At 44.5% G+C, this 17106-nt stretch overlaps 2 protein-coding genes across 2 annotated transcripts; one reads left to right on the top strand and one right to left on the bottom strand.

The window, feature by feature from the left end:
- The first annotated feature begins 2579 nt into the window (after positions 1-2579).
- On the top strand, positions 2580-12742 carry NDUFC2 (NADH:ubiquinone oxidoreductase subunit C2). The gene is made up of 3 exons (XM_026010419.2): positions 2580-2990; positions 10013-10156; positions 12565-12742. Exons 1-3 carry the CDS (start codon positions 2822-2824, stop codon positions 12612-12614), a joined length of 363 nt encoding a protein of 120 aa, XP_025866204.2. The 5' UTR covers positions 2580-2821; the 3' UTR covers positions 12615-12742.
- A 1040-nt stretch (positions 12743-13782) lies between these two features.
- THRSP (thyroid hormone responsive) lies at positions 13783-16450 on the bottom strand. Its single transcript, XM_026010420.2, has 2 exons — positions 15601-16450; positions 13783-14462 (listed from the first exon to the last, which is right to left on the bottom strand). Exon 1 carries the CDS (start codon positions 16070-16072, stop codon positions 15620-15622), a length of 453 nt encoding a protein of 150 aa, XP_025866205.1. The 5' UTR covers positions 16073-16450; the 3' UTR covers positions 13783-14462; positions 15601-15619.
- Between the last annotated feature and the right edge of the window lie 656 nt (positions 16451-17106).

The following is a 17106-nucleotide window of genomic DNA, read 5'->3' as shown; positions in this document are numbered from 1 at the left end:
TTGAGCCAAAATCAAGAGTCCAATGCTTTTTAAAAAAAAATATTTTTATTTATTTATTCATGAGAGACACACACAGAGAAAGGCAGAGGACACAGGCTGAGGGAGAAGCAGGCTCCATGCAGGGAGCCTGATGCGGGACTTGATCCTGGGACTCCAGGATCAGGCTCTGGGCTAAAGGTGGCACTAAACTGCTGGGCCACCCAGGCTGCCCAAGAGTCCAATGCTCAACCAATGAGCCACCCAGGTGCCCCTCAGCATTTAAAATACATTGATTCTGGGACACCTGGGTGGCTCATTCAGTTAAGTGTCTGCCTTCAGCTCAGGTAATGATCTCAGGGTCCTGAGATCCGGCCCTGTGGGGTTCCCTGCTCCCCAAGAAGCCTGCTTCTCCGTCTCCCTTTGCCTGCTGCTCTGCCTGTTTGTGCATATGCTCTCTCTCTGTCAGATAAATAAATAAAATAAATAAAAATCTTAAAAAATATATATATATATATTGGGGCACCTGGGTGGCTCAGTGGTTGAGCGTCTACCTTTGGCTCAGGTCATGATCCCTCAGTCCTAGGATTGAGTCCTGCATCGGGCTCCCTGCAGGAGCCTGCTTCTTCCTCTGCCTGTGTCTCTGCCTCTCTCTCTCTTTCACTCGTGAATAAATAAATAAAATCTTTAAAAAAATAAAAATTAAAATAAAATACATTGATTCTCCTCACATTAGTTATAAATTCATTACAGTTCCAACCAGTATCCCCAATGAGATTTTCCAGGGAATCTGACAAGGTGATTTTAAAATCATGAGGAATAATAGAGTTGTGCAAATAATAATAATAACTGCTAACATTTACTGTGAGCTAGCTTTTGAAAAAAATTGGGTGCACACCCTACCAAATATAAACGAATATTACAAAGCTATAGTTATTAGTGTGGTATAGGTACAGTAATTGACAAAGGCAGTAATAGGCAAAATACTTGGCAACAAAATAGAGTTCAGAAATAGACCATGGTTGTTAACTAACCCTTCTGTAGTAATCATTTCACAATATACATGTGTATCAAATCATCACATTTTACACCTTCAATTTGTATATGTTATATTGCAATAATATCACAACAATGCTGGAGTTTTTTTTTTTTAAGAAAAATAAATAGACCACAGCGTTTCTGAGGGCATGATGTATATTAGAGTTGGAATTGATTATTGGTGGGGGAATGATGAACTATTTGATACATGGTGTTGGGTCAGTTCTTATATGTAACATCCCACACACTCAACACAAAAATAAAATCCAAATGGATTAAAGACTTAAACATGAAAACCTAAAACTTGGGAAGAAAATATAGGATCAGGATCCCTGGGTGGCGCAGCGGTTTAGCGCCTGCCTTTGGCCCAGGGCGCGATCCTGGGGACCCGGGATCGAATCCCACGTCGGGCTCCTGGTGCATGGAGCCTGCTTCTCCCTCTGCCTGTGTCTCTACCTCTCTCTCTCTCTCTGTGAATATCATAAATAAATTTAAAAAAATATATAGGATCATGTCTGTCTAATCACAGAATAAAAGTTTCTTTTTTTTTTTTTTTAAGACTTTAAGATTTTATTTGTTTATTCATGAGAAACACAGAGAAAGACAGAGGGAGGAGCAGGCTCCCTGCAGGGAACCTGATGCGGGACTCCATCCCAGGATGCCAGGATCACAACCTGAGCCAAAGAACTCTTTCTAATGTGAATGAAAATGTCTTCTTTTCGTATTCATTCGTTAGTGAGATCAACCTTTTTCCTAGATGAATGCTGATTAAACCAGAGGTTAACGCAAAGGTCTATGTATGGAAGGTATTAAGCTCCAAAGTAGTAGAATCAAGTATCAGTTAAGAATGATTAAAGGATGGACATTTTGTGCCTATAAAAAGCACTCCCAGATCTTTAATATTTCAAGTTAGGATTTCCTGAAGTTATATATATATATATATATATACACACACACACAGACATATATATTGGGAGTTTCTTGGAGCACAGCAAATGCTTCAAAATTTCACACTCTTTGCTCCAGTAACAACAGGGCTGGGAATCTGTCCTATGAAAATAGCATGACATATTAAAAAAAAAAAAAAGCTGTTTTGCAATTAAAAAAAAAAAAAACCTCAGAATTTTTATATTAAAATCACATCAAAAGAAGGAAAGCCACTAAAAATTTTCCCCAGCAAGACTATGTAAATTTTCAAAACTAGATGAACTCTTAGGCAAACACTTAAAAATGTTAAATAATGTTTACACATTCTTCTCCCACACATTCTTCTGAATCCAACTTGGGACTTTTTTTAAAAACAAGACTTAAAGGAGAAAAATTACAAAGAACAAGAAAACAAATACCCATATCCTACCGTCCAGAAGTAAGAACCGTTAATATTTTGTCATAAATTGTTTTTAACCTTTTTATTTTTATCCCGGAACTCCGGGATCAGGGCCTGGGCCAAAGGTAGATGCTCGGCCACTGAGCCCCCAGGTGCCCCCCCTGCCGGCCTCCCCGTCTTGCTCGTTTCCTGTCCCCACCACCCGGGTACCAAGGCCCAGAAAGCCCCGCCCGGAGCCAGAATAGCGCGGGCAGGAACCGGAGCCGGGCGAGGTGGGGCATTTAGTATCCCGGAACCTCCTGCGCGGGCCGCGGCCGCAGCGTGCGCGGGGAAGCGTTTGCGGCCTGCACCGCCCTGCGCCATGCCCTTCAGCCGCGCTCGCGGAGGTGAAAGCGCCCGGCGTGCGCCCCGGCAGTGGTCCTGGTGGGTTTCTCTGTAGCTGGGGACGGAGGCCAGGCCTCAAGCGGGGACGGCGTCACCATGATGAGCGGACGGCCGGGCCGAGTGCCCTTACAGTTCCTGCCGGATGAGGCGCGCAGCCTTCCCCCGCCCAAGCTGACCGACCCGGGGCTCGCCTACATGGGCTTCTTGGGCTACTGCTCCGGCTTGCTCGATAACGCCATCCGGAGGAGGCCGGTGCTGTCCGCCGGTGAGGGCTGCTCGCGCGCGGCGGGGCGGCGGGCGGGTTCCTCGCCGTCCGTGGGCTGCCCCAAGTGCTTTGGCTTTCCCCGGCCCTCTCACCTGGCAGCCTCCGCCTCGCCTGCTTGGGGCATCCGCGGCCTCGGAACGCAGTAGGGCAGAGTGCCCTTTGGCACGTAGGGAGGCCGAGGTCATCAGAAGCCACGAGCTCACGGCGAGCCCGTGAGAGAACCCGGGGCCGGGCTGCCAGCCCTTTGCTGTGTGCCGAGGTGAGCGTCTGCGGGCCGTGCGTGCGTTACGGCCCGGCTCCTCAAGATGCTGTGTGGGGAAGCGTGAGCCGCGGTGGAGAGAGACGTGGAGGGCCAACGCCTCTCACCCGAGGGCGCGCGGTGGTGGAGTGGCCAGCCTGCGCTTAGGCCTCACGGCTACGTTGGACGCCCGCGCTTCTCACACTTACGTGCGGAGGCGTACGGGTAGCCTGGGCGTCTTGTTAAAATGAGGATTCCCATTCCGTTGGTCAGAGGCGAAGCCTGTTGTTAACAAACTCCCAGGTACTGCTGGCCTGGCGCCCGCCTTTGAGGAGGAGAGGCCCAACCACTGGGCGGTCTTCTCTCGAAGAATGTGAGGGGCCATGTGAGGGGCCGCCTGTCAGATAAAGGGCCGTCGTGGTAGCTGTGCTAAGGCCGATGGCTTTCCAAAGGGAAGAGAGGAAGGGAGCTTCGGAAGACGGGTCTTTGAGCTTAGCTTTGATTTATCAGGCAGATACTAGGACACAGCCAGCCTCCCAGGCCCATGGGAGGCCAGGGAAGTAAATGGAGGCAAGGGCCGCTCAGCCAGGAACAGTCTGACGACTGAGTGTGCAGGGTGGTAGGGTGTTAAGGCTAAGAAGGAGACTTAGGTAGATGATGACCACTTATTCTCCAGGCAGACAGGAACCTTTTTAGGTTTTGAGAGCCGTGGTGGGGGAGCGGAGTGGAGAGATGCAGTAATCAGGCCTTGTGGGTTTTTTTGCTTGTTTTTGTGAGTCGGCTCCATGCCCACCGTGGGACTTGAACTCACCACCCAGAGATCAAGAATCAGATGCTCTACCAACTGGACCAGCTAGGTGCCCCAGGCCTTATGTTTGTTTGTTTGTTTGTTTATTTTTAGAGAGAGAGAGCCACCCCTGAGATCATGACCTGAGCCAAAATCAAGTATCAGACACTTAGCTGACTGGGCCACCAAGGCACCTATGTGCCTTGTGTTTTACTTATTTTATTTTTTTAGTTTATTTATTCATTCATGAGAGACACAGAGAAGCAGGCTCCACGCAGGGAGCCTGATGTGGGACTCGATCCCAGGTTCCCAGGACCAGGCCCTGGTTTGAAGGCAGCTAAACCGCTGAGCCCCCCTCCCCCCCATCCCCAGCCCCACCCCCCGGCTGCCCTGTACCTTGTGTTTTATTTTTATTATTATTATTATTATATATATTTTTTATGATAGTCACAGAGAGAGAGAGAGAGAGGCAGAGACACCGGCAGAGGGAGAGGCAGGCTCCATACACCGGGAGCCTGACAGAGCCTGACATGGGATTCGATCCTGGGTCTCTAGGATCGCGCTCTGGGCCAAAGGCAGGCGCTAAACCGCTGCGCCACCCAGGGATCCCTGTACCTTGTGTTTTATTTATTTTTTTTTTAATTTTTATTTATTTATGATAGTCACAGAGAGAGAGAGAGGCAGAGACATAGGCAGAGGGAGAAGCAGGCTCCATGCACCGGGAGCCCGACGTGGGATTCGATCCCGGGTCTCCAGGATCACGCCCTGGGCCAAAGGCAGGCACCAAACCGCTGCGCCACCCAGGGATCCCTGTACCTTGTGTTTTAAAAGGAAGGTCAGCTTGGGATGCCTGAGTGGCTCACTCCATTGAGGGCCGGCTCTTGATTTCTACTCAGATTGTGATCTCAGGGTCCTGAGATCTAGCCCAGCCTGGCTCCTTGCCCAGTGAGGAGTCTGCTTAAGATTCTCTTTCCCTTTATCATTGTCATTGTATCCCCACCCCACATGCACGCTCTCTCAAATTAATGAATCTTAAGGACCCCTGGATGGCACAGCAGTTGAGTGTCTGCCTTCTGTCTCAGGTCCTAATCCTGGGATCGAGTCCCATGTCAGGCTCCCTGCATGGAGCCTGCTTCTCCCTCTGCCTGTGTCTCTGCCTCTGTGTGTGTGTGTGTGTGTATGTGTCTCATGAATGAATAAATAAATAAAATATTTTTAAAAAAGTAAATTAATAAATCTTTAAAAAGGGGGAGGGGGAATCAGCTTTGTCAATGCAAGGCACAGATTGGAGCCAAGAAGTTCAGTTAAGAAGAAAGCTAATAGAGTGGTTCAGGTATCCAGTAATCACATCGCTCCTGCCTCTTTTTGCCACTTTCCCGCTTAATGTCCTGCCTGAAGGCTAGCTCCCAGATCACCAAATCTCAGCATTTCCAGTGCTCAAATAGTTCTGAAGTTCCATCTTCCTTGAATATGACCCCTCTCCACAAAGATTTTTGTCTATTTCTGTCTTTAGGGAGATGAGGTTTTTCTCCCTTTTCATTACCACTCCACATTTGCCCAAGCCTGTCGTTTATTGTAATGGAAAGAACTCCACTCTGGAACTAAATAGCCTTACTCCACTGTCTTCTGTCAGCTTGAGTAAGTTACTTGGTAGAGCTGTTCAGAGGCAAAGTTTCTTCACCTATAAAATGAGAATATTGGGGTCTGGGTAGCACAGTTGGTTAAGCATCTGACTCTTGGTTTCAGCTCAGGTCATGATCTCAGGGTTGTGAGATGGAGGCTGTGTGGGACAGAGTGTGTTTAAGACTATCTCTTCGTCTACCCTCCCCCCACACTCGCTTGCCTGCTCTCTCTCTCAAATAAATAAATCTGTTAAATAAAATGAGAATAATTATCTTTGCATATTTGTTGTGAGAATTAAGTGAGATTCTGTAGATAAAATGCCTGGCACACAGAAGTTGCTGGCCAGAGTTTCCATTCCTTAGCTGTGGTTATGCAAACAGTTTACCATATATTTGTTTGATCGGCTTTTTTTTTTTTTTTTAAGGACTCTTTTTTTTTTTTTTTTTTTTTAGATTTTATTTATTTACTCATGAGAGACACAGAAAGAGAGAGAGAGACAGAGACACAGGCAGAGGGAGAAGCAAGCTCCACACAGGGAGCCTGATGTGGGACTCGATCCCGGGACTCCAGGATCACACCCTGGGCCAAAGGCAGGCGCTAAACTGCTGAACCACCCAGGGATCCCCCGTTTGATCAGCTTTTACTGAACTTTTCCTCTGTACCAGGCAGTGTTACATCCTGGGTATATGGGGTAAAGAATACCATCCCTGTACTTGAAGAGCTCCTAATCAAGTTGGAGAACAAGTAAACAGTCCATTATGGGTCTAGGCATGGCAGAGAGTGTGTTTTCATCAAAGTAGATGAGCAGTGAGCACTTTGGGAACACAAAGGAGGTACAGATTGAAGAGAAACTATTCCAGAGGAAGAGCATAATGGTCAAGAGCACATGATTTTGCATTTGACGCCACCTCCATTCTACTAGCCTTTTGATTCTGGGGAAGTTATTTATCTTCATGAGCTTTAGTTTCCTTAGCTACAAAACAGGAATACTATCTACCTCTGTGTGGCTGTGAGAACTAGAAGAGATGATATATAAAGCCCTTAATCTAGGGGTAAGAATCAGAGTTCTTGAGTTCTCTGGTTTTCCCTAGGTTACTTTGGAAAATTTAGGTCTTGAGGACTATTAAAATGGTTCTCAGCAGTACTTATTGAAGCATATTGTGTTTTCTAGTTTAATGACTGTCATATAATAGTATTCAGCAAGTATTTATTGAATAAATATATGTAGATTACAAGGAAGTCTAAAACATGGCCCCAGCCCCCCAAAGGTTTACAAATCAGACAAGCATATCCATTTAAAAGACATTGTGGGGATCCCTGGGTGGCGCAGTGGTTTGGCGCGCCTGCCTTTGGCCCAGGGCGTGATCCTGGAGACCCGGGATCGAATCCCACATCGGGCTCCCAGTGCATGGAGCCTGCTTCTCCCTCTGCCTGTCTCTGCCTCTCTCTCTCTCTCTCTCTCTCTCTCTCTGTGACTATCATAAATAAATAAAAATTAAAAAAAAAAAAGACATTGTGGTAAAAGTTTAGGCACGTAGGGTAACAAGTGTGACAGAAGAGCAGGGAAGGAGAAAGATATGGTAGATTTTCAAACTACAGCCATGGAGAGTACCTGGCATTTTGTGGGTACTGTTGGAACCCAAATTTTGCACATCTTTTTCAGGTTAGCATAAACTATTAAATAGAATTTTTTCTTAAGCTTCTCTCCCATCTGGAGTTCTAAACCCCTGTTGCTAGTTAACACTTACCTGCCCTAATTTTTTTTTAAATTTTTATTTATTTATGATAGTCATAGAGAGAGAGAGAAAGGCAGAGACACAGGCAGAGGGAGAAGCAGGCTCCATGCACCGGGAGCCCGATGTGGGATTTGATCCCGGGTCTCCAGGATCGCGCCCTGGGCCAAAGGCAGGTGCCAAACTGCTATGCCACCCAGGGATCCCTACCTGCCCTAAATTTATAGTTAGTTGGTATCTAAGTGTAGTCCACAAGTTAAATATATGTATTGATTTCTAGTTTAATATACAGTAATTTATGGTGTTCCTGGAAAGGGTACTGTAGCTTCCAAGTTTAGATTCACTTAACGAAAAGGAAAATGATTGTGGAGGGGTGCACGTGGTGGGAGGGAGACCACTGCTGAGAAGTAGAGAAAAGGTTAGGGAAAGGACACGGGAAGAGGCCACGTCAAAGGGCTACATCATGTCTTTAGGACTAGAACACTGACGTCGTCATCCAAAACATTCAGGGAGTCTTTTTCTCTGGGGGATATGGGTAAGCATAGAGAGTCTGGGTTTTTGGGTCTGTGTAGTCCAGTGGCACACAGTAGAACCCAGCACACTTTGGTTTGCTATATTGCAGGTGGCCCATTAGGGAAAACAATGGCTCTTTGGGGCAAGAGAGAATGCAAAAGAGTCTGGGCCCTATCCAGTCCCAAATCATAGTAATACTTTGCATTTTTATTGTTTTACATATTTTTTCCAAAATATTTTTACATATGTTTTCTTTTGGTTTATATAATACTGCTGTAAGAATGATAGGATAGGTATTATCTTTGTTTTAGAGGTAGTAAATTGACTTGCCCAAGGCCATGTATCTGTTTATTAGATATTAAGTGCTCTCTGTGTGCTAGTACAGAGAGATGAATTAAGCATTGGTTTTGCATGGAAGTAGATGGAAATAATTTCTATAGCAGAAATAGAGTTCACTTTGTTAACCTCACTAAGGAAAGTTCTGGGAAGACTTCTTAGAAGTGATGTCTGAATTGAGTCTTGAAGGATGAGGAGGTGTCTGGGCAGAGAAATAACCCGTGAGTGGTATAAAAAAACAGGAAGAAAATAAACAAGCAAGAAGGAGTCTAATTTGCATAAGAAATTAAAAGTAGCTCAGTATTGCTGAAGCACAATGTACATATCAGGGAGTGTCAGATGAAGATGGAAGAGTCAGCTCATGAAGGGCAAGGTCGTTATCTAGGAGTTTGGTCACCTATTGGGTATAATTGAAGAAGGAGGAGCTGGCAAGCTCGGTTTGTAGTTTAGTAAAAATTCCTCTAGTGACAGAGTAAAGGCTGGGGTAAGTATGGAATGGAAAATGAGATAAAGGGAGCGAGCAGGTAGTATGAGTGAGAGATGAGTTCTCTGAAGTGAGGCAAGGGAAATATAAGGAAGAACTGGCAGGACTCTGACTAGATGGGTGGGGGGAAGAGGGTTAAAAAAAAAAAAAGGTTGATTACTGTGTTTATTACCCAGGACTTTATTTCCTGGGTGAATGGTCTTATTCTCTGAATTAAGAGGATGAGGTATGAATAGGAAAGAAGTTCATTTGGTGGTATTCAGGTGAACGTACTGTCAGACATTTGGATATACATGTTATTCAGCATGGGTATCTGAGTTGGACACACTCAAGGTCACCAGTATGTGGACAGTAGATAAAACCTGTAGAAACAAACAAGTTCTTCAGAGGAATATGTGTGGGATAAGAAGAAGAGGGATAGAATCCTGGGACATAGCTAGGAAATCAAACCTGCAGTTACCCCTTTTTTTTTTTTTTTTTAAGATTTTAATTATTTATTCATGAGAGACACACAGAGAGAGGCAGAGAGAGAAGCAGGCTCCATCCAGGGAGCCTGACGTGGGCCTCGATCCCAGGACTCCAGGATCACACCCTGGGCCAAAGGCAGACACTCAACGGCTAAGCCACCCAGGCATCCCTGCAGTTAGCCTTTTTAAAAAGATACTTCTGTGTGTAAAGTTCAGACCTTTGGATCTCCCCTTCAGAATTTATATTTTGGCTTTCCCTACATCACATGAGTTGATCCTCCCCAGTCTCATTATTGTAGGATGATTTTTTTATAAATATAGCTTTTGAATAGGTAATTCATGCACATGGTACAAAATTTAGAAGGTAAAAAAGAGAATTGATAACATTATTTGTAGAGTAGCTGGCTACTTTGGTAACCAATAAATATGCAAATATAAATTAGTATATGGAGACAAACCAAATTGCTTTTCGAGCATTTGTAAAGGACTTCATCTCTGTCACATCACATCTTGAACAGGTTCTGGAATACAAGTTAGTTTAGATCTTCAGGATTTTGTACTAATCCACCTTTTCTCCTGAAGAAATTTGTAAAAGCTGAATTTTAAAAATCTTGGGTTCTATTAATAGTTATGCCTATAGATTTAATGTTGCTTTTCATAATTGCCAGATTTCTTTAGGAAGATATATCAAGGTCAAGACTGTTTTTTTCAAAAACGCCATAGAAAAGCCTTTTTTTTTTTTTTAAGAGAATGATGAAAGATGTATGTCTGAACCGCAAAACTATGATTTTAAATATACATTGATTTTTGCTTTCTTTGGGATTTTTTGTTTGAATTTTAGGTTTGCATCGTCAGCTTCTGTATGTTACTTCCTTTGTCTTTATTGGATATTATCTTTTAAGACGTCAAGACTGTATGTATGCCCTGAGGGACCATGATATGTTTGCCTATATAAAATCACATCCAGAGGATTTTCCTGAAAAAGGTATTTATTTGACAGAATGAGAGAGTGTGCACAAGGGTGGGGAGGGAGGCGGGGGAAGGAGAGAAGCAGACCTTCCACTGAGCACAGAGCCCAAAGTGGGGCTTGATCCCACGACTCTGAGATCATGACCTGAGCCAAAATCAACTGGGGGATACTTCGCCGACCGAGCCACCCAGGTGCCCCTGGTTAATCTTATCCATGCCTGTACCTTCAGGTACCTTCAGTATTCTGATGATTCCCACATCTTTGTCTATCAAGTAGAATTCTCTTGAATTTAAATTCTTTGAATTTTCCGGCTGAGTACCTCTGTGTCCATCAGGCAGCAAACAGAATTTATGTCCTCTTTGCCTGTGCAGACTTCTTTTCTATGTTCTGCACCAGTAAGTGGCACCACTGTCCACCTCAGTACCCCAGCCAGAAACCTGGGAAGGATATTCTAGTCTTTCTGTGAATTTCTCATTAGTCGTCAAGTCTTCCTGTTCTACTTCCTAAGTATATCTCAGTTCTAAATTCCTGTCTCTCGCACTGCCACTCCCCCCAGTTCATGCCCTGATAACCTCTTGCTTGGACTGTTGCACTTGCCTCCAGCTCACTTCTGCCTTCAATCTTACTAAAGATCCTGTCTCTGGATAAATGTAGTTATGCCTAAAATAGATTGCTTACAATAGCTGTCCATTGCCTGTAGGATAAAATCCAGACTCCTGAGGAGAGTTTATTTCCCCAGACTGAGCTAATTGCCTATTAGAAAGATTTTGCCCATGCCTTTTATCCATCACATGACATGTACGTGTCTGTGTCCCTCACTAGACTTGTAGCTTCATCTTTGTTTCCTCAGCCTCCAGGACAGAGCCTCTGCTAGTAAGCAGTAAGTAATAGCTGACCTGATCTACACAGAACCCTGCCTCATCTCCTGCAACTCATGTCCTGCCTCATGAAATGCTGTGTCCTGAACCTGCTGTGTATCACTTTGTACACCCTGTACCCTCTTGATCCTCCTCTTGCTCTGTCTTTACCTGTCCACCTAGCATATTCCAGCTCAAGAGTCCTCATCTCAAAGAAGCCCTGGCCCAGCTACAAATACGAAATTCCTTAGCACATCCTACTTATGGCTCTTTACTATGGATTTGATGGTAGTATAACTGTTTTCTGGGGATCCCTGGGTGAGTGGCTCAGCAGTTTAGTGCCTGCCTTTGGCCCAGGGCATGATCTTGGAGTCCCGAGGTCGAGTCCCGCATCAGGCTCCCTGCATGGAGCCTGCTTCTCCCTCTGCCTGTGTCTCTGCCCCTCTCTCTGTGTGTCTCTCATGACTAAATAAAATCTTTAGAAAAAAAATATTAACTGTCTTATTTGTATTTATATATATATATATATACACACACACACACATAATACAGGTGTGCACATGTGAGTGAATGAATGTAGAAAAATTTTGAACTTGTAAATATGTAGATTTTCCTATTCACATAAATGTCTAGTATTGAGCATTTAAATTTCACCATACCAAATGATGGTCTTTAAGCTCCTATTTAGCTCTAAAATTGTATTACTCTGTTTAATATTCCCATAGCCTTCAGTCACATATGTGATGTTTATGGTAGATCAAAAAGATACAGCTTTTTTTCTTTTTTTTTTTTCTTTTTTTTATTTTTATCAGTGAAGAGTTCAAAGACTAGAGTACAAAGCCATCAATAATGGATGTATCAGGGATGGGGAATACTCAAAACTATTGGATTTTTGAGTTAGAATCTTGGGAATATTGATTCCTAAGAGTGAGACCCAGTGGCAGAGTAGTCCTCAGTCTCAGGCCTCTGGCTTATTGCTTCCTCTGCATACTAGCTCCCTCTGTCAGCAGGAGCTTGTGTAGCCTCACAGACTCATTTTTTTTTTTTTTTTTAAGATTTTATTTATTTATTCATGAGAGACAGAGAGAGAGTGATTGGCAGAGGGAGAAGTAGGCTCCATGCAGGGAGCCTGATGTGGGACTCGATCCTAAACTGCTGAGCCACCCAGGAATCCCTCTCACAGACTCATTCTGTCTCTGAGCAGCAGATTAGTGGCAGTTGTGCCAAAAGCCTCCTGCACTGACAGCAGGGACATGGAAGCTTGATCACATCAACTCCTGGCCCTCCCAGCTGATCTGTGCCTCTCCATGTTCATTCCTTCTTTGACCTCTTCAGTCAGGACCCCCTGGCAGCAGCCATCTGGATGTCACCATGGATTCTTTCAAAGTTATCCTTCATCCAGTGAAACAGAATCTCTCAGTGGTTGCTAAGCTATGGTTGAGAACAAGAACATAAGGAAATTCTTAGGAGTTTATATCTATAGAATATTAAGTGTTTATTTTTCTTTAGGAAATATAATTTCTAAAACATAATCTAAAAATAAGTTTTTTTGTGATCTTTTTATAGATAAGAAAACTTATGCTGAATTTCTTGAAGAATTCCATCCAGTGCGTTGAAGTCTCCAAAATGCTTACTTTGGTTTCACTGATACCAGTTACTGAATTTTGTGAACGTGTTCCTATGATAACTGAAGTTTATGTTAATCTGTATGTTAACACTTTGTGATTAAAATGGTCATCATGAACACTCTGACTCCTTTTTGTCATAAGAAATAATTCATCAGAGAATGGTCAATTTCTATTCACCTAATTTTAAGAAGACCTCTGACAGATTTAAAATGGAGTTTAGCTGAGCCAAATCTTGTCTACTGCCAGTATGTTTTATTGGAACACAGCCACACTTATTTGTTTACATGTCTATGGCTGCTTCTATAAGGGTAGAGTTGAGAGGTTGTGACAGAGACCTTATGGCCTGCAAAGCCTGAAATACTTAATATATAGCCCATTACAGAAAAGATTTGCCTGTTCCAGGTCTAGTAGAAAATAAAACAAGCCAGATTATGGAGGGTTTTCTGAATCATGCAAAATAATTTGGACTTGATCCTGTGGGTGGTGGGAAGTGGCTAAAGGGTTTTAGTGGAATGACATGATCAAGCTGATATTTCTGAGCTCTCTGCAACAATCACTATACAGGGTGGATTAGAAGGAGACTTAGGACCAGGAGAACGGTTAGAAGGCTGATACTGCAGAGGGGTCTTTGTAGATGGATCACCTTGGAGAAAGTGGGCTCAGCAGCTAATGCTTGGCATGATTAAAAGGAAAAATCCCATCTAGGACAAACTTACTGTTTATGACTTTTTGAGTCCAAATATTTGTCCAAAAAGTTTCCACGCTCAGGTTATTCTTTTTTTTTTTTTTTTTTTTAAGATTTTATTTATTTATTCATGAGAGACACAGAGAGAGAGAGGCAGAGACATAGGCAGAGGGAAAAGCAGGCTCCATGCAGGGAGCCTGATGTGGGACTCGATCCCAGGACTCCAGGATCATGCCCTGGGTGGAAGGCAGGCGCTAAACCACTGAGCCACCCAGGGATCCCCCCAAGCTCAAGTTATAATCAGATTAGTTTTGGGAGATTACTAAGATTATTTCTCTACATGATTTAAAATTAAAATGATTATAAGCATATGGTTGCTGGGCAAAATCAGATGAGTTCCATGTCTATTCTCGGGTCTCACTGGTTAAAAATGAAGTCATGCCTGAGAAATTAGAAGTAATAAAGAAGTAGTAAAGATACATACAATTTTTCATTTTTTTATTGCTACTGTAACAAATATGTTTATAATTCACTCTTGCTTGGCAGGTACAAGAATGAAAAGAATGAAGCATTCATCCCAAGGGATTTTACTATCCCTTAGTCCTGAAGGGTAAAAAGCAAGGGCTAGAACAAATACAAGGTGAAGGTGGGAGAAAAAAAGTCAACCTATAATATAATAGTACTCACATGCCAGCTGCTTTTGATTCATCATCTTATTTAGTTTCTGTAAGATTTTGTGAGGCCAGTAATAGTGCATTTTATAGATGAGGAATTTAGGCTCCAATGAGCTAAATAACGTAGAAGATCATGTGAATGCCCAGAGAAAGGATGTGAATTTCATTTGGTCAGATGCTAAAACCTACATTCTTTCTACCATACGACACTGGTCAGGTAATAATCTAGTCCCTCACAAACCATTGGCCACCACCTCAAACTGCTAAGAGGAGTAAGAGCTGTGAATAGCAACAAGCATTCTAAAGGCCTAGTGCCAAGTCCACAAATTGGTGCTCAGAGAAAGGCAGGGAAGCATCCCAGAGAACCAAGTCGCCATTGCTTCCAGCTGCAGGTCCAGGCCATTCTGGTCTGCATCAGAGTTAGTCAACTGTTCCATGTCCTTACCAGAGTCACTGCCTTCTGTCACTTAAAGGGATCTGTGGAGAGCAGAAATATAAAAAACCAGGTTAGTATAAATTCATATCACATGCCTTCTGAAGTAGGAAAGAAAATGCAGCGACTCAACAGTAGTGTTGCTGTAGGAAAATTGGCTGTCCAGTAACACCCTAAGATTGAGTTATCAGAGCTGTGATAAAAACTAGTATCCCCACATCTTACTGACAGGGACACTGCATTGCTGAATAGTGAAATCAGTTGCCTAGGGTCATACAGAGGTCAGTGGAAAAACCGGGACAAGAGCCCAGATTTTTGAACTGCTAGACCAGATCGCCCTTATGAAGACCAGGTCATGGTGTGCTGAAACCTGGCACAGAATTGCTGCTCTGGTCTTTGAAGGAGTTGGGCTGATCAAGGAGTGTGCTTGTGGCTTGCATTTGCCGAAGTTGACACCAACAAGTTGGATTTCTGTTCTTGTTTTTTAATTGAAGTATAGTTGACGCACAAAACCAGATTTCTCTACTCTGTCATCCCTGAGCCCCACCTGCAGCCAGACTGCGGAATCCTAAGGTGTGAAGGCAGCCTGCTAGCATAGAGGAAGGGGACTGGACCCTTCCAGGGCTCCTTCACGTGTTGGCTCTGCCATTCCCTGAGTAACCATGGACTCCTTTCACTTCTCAGGCCCCCAGATTTTTCATCTATAAAAGGGAACGATGGTTCCATTAGAAAACTGATATGCAAGTGATTTTAAACTAAAAAACCATTCAAGTGCCAGTTGTTATTTTTACTACTGCTGTTAATCTTCAGTGAAGAAACGGAAACCCAGAGAAGTGAGCCGGCAAAACCAAGGCCTTAGTGGTGGAGTCAGAAACTAAACCCAAGCTGTTGACCAAGCATTCACCTACTAGTAAATGCACACATGCACGAACACACGTGTGCACAGGCCACCTTCCGTACTGTCACTGTGAGGTTTATGGCCATTACTCACCAATCCTGGGTCAAGAGAGTAAGACAGGCCTGGCCTTGAGCCCTCCCAGGTCATAGCCCTAATACCCTGAAGTGAGGGTGCCTGCCTGAGACCCAGGCTCACCCTCTCCCACTGCGTTGCACCACTGCTCCAGCTCGTCTCCCCTGGATTGTCCCCGTGTGGGCTCTGACACCCACCGATGCCACCATTACCTTCCCTAGAATCCAAGGCCTACATGGCCTGTTCCATTATCTCCTGGTATTTCCTTGTCACCTCCTCAGCTTTCAGGGTAAGGTGGGTGAGGATGTGATGAAGGCTGGAAAAGTGAAGGTGGAACTGGGCTTCTAGGTCCAGCTGCCCCAAGAACCCCTCCTCCTCATCCTCCTCTGTCTCTGCAGCTTCAGCCTCAGCCTCATGGGCTCTGCCACCTGCCACCTTGGACCACCACTCCTCTCGGGGTAACAGCCCATGGTCCACATCCACGCGGATGGCCTTGAGCATGGTAAAGTAGTTGTAGAGATTGGGGGCCTCATCCTTAGCCTGGTGCCCGTGCACATTCAGCTGCATGTCTCGCAGGAGGCTGGGGATCATCACCACCTGCTCCATGTTGCGCACCACGGCCGAGTAGCGATCCATGACAGTCAGCAGGCAGTTCTTGGGGTAGTGCTTGACTTGCCTCTGCATGGTGGCTGCTGCTTCCGTGCCCAGCACACTGCCCCAGCACTATTTCGAGACTACTTTTATGTCTGGAAGTGACAGCACTTGGACAGCATGCAAAAGCCCAGTCATTGGGGCAACACAACCCTTCTTGAGGCCAATCCCAGAGCTTGGGCACCAAGGTCTGTATCAGGTGATCCATCTGCCCAAAGACAGACCAGCCAGCCCTCTGTCATTTCAGCACTCTGGGACTGCCTCCACAAAAGCCCGCCTCTTCATTCATCAGCTTGACTGGCCAGTTAGAGGGAAGCTTTTCCCTTTGGCAACCGGTGCTCTTGCCCCAGGGCAGTCATGAATTCTTTCAGGTTATCTGAGACCAAATTGCCTCTTCATTGCCTGCCTCCTTCTTCAACCTGGGGTGCCTTGGCTTTGAAAGGAACTAGGCCGGAAGGTTTTGAAGTGAAATAGCTTAGTCTGGGGCAAAGAGCACTGACATGGGAGCCAGAAGCCCAATCCTGCAGCTTCCCAGCTGTATTTTCTGGTTGTTTGCTGGCTAACACTTAAACACCTAACTTCACATCAAGTTTTACACTAAGTTAAAGTAACTTGCCCATGGTCCCACTGGAGCTGGGATGCCAGCCCAGACCCACCTCTCTCCCACCTCTCAGTGCTCTGGACTGGTGTTCAAGGCTGCATAAGTTATATGAGTTTGCTGGATCCATATCCTTGGCTGTAAATTTGAGGTGTTGAAAGGATAGAATAAGATAAAGCCAATGAAAGTGCTTTATAAACCACACAGCACAGTCCCCAGATGATTCTAGGTGAATGCAGATCACTCTCAACTTTAACCTGTAATTCCGCAAGTTATAATGCTTCTTCACCACAGCCCTAGTCCTCTAACCCTGCAGTCTTGGAAGCCACATTATCGCAGTTGACACATTGCATTTGCTGTATTTATTTATGAGATAAGGAGGAAAATTGAGGCCCAGAGAGAGGTTTAAAGTTGTACAACAGGTGTCAGAGTCACCTGTTGTACAAGTGGAGAACAAGACCTTCCAAAT

Source organism: Vulpes vulpes, chromosome 11 (assembly GCF_048418805.1).
Source record: "Vulpes vulpes isolate BD-2025 chromosome 11, VulVul3, whole genome shotgun sequence".
Taxonomy (NCBI): Eukaryota; Metazoa; Chordata; class Mammalia; order Carnivora; family Canidae; genus Vulpes; species Vulpes vulpes.
This window is presented reverse-complemented; position numbering and strand designations above follow the sequence as displayed.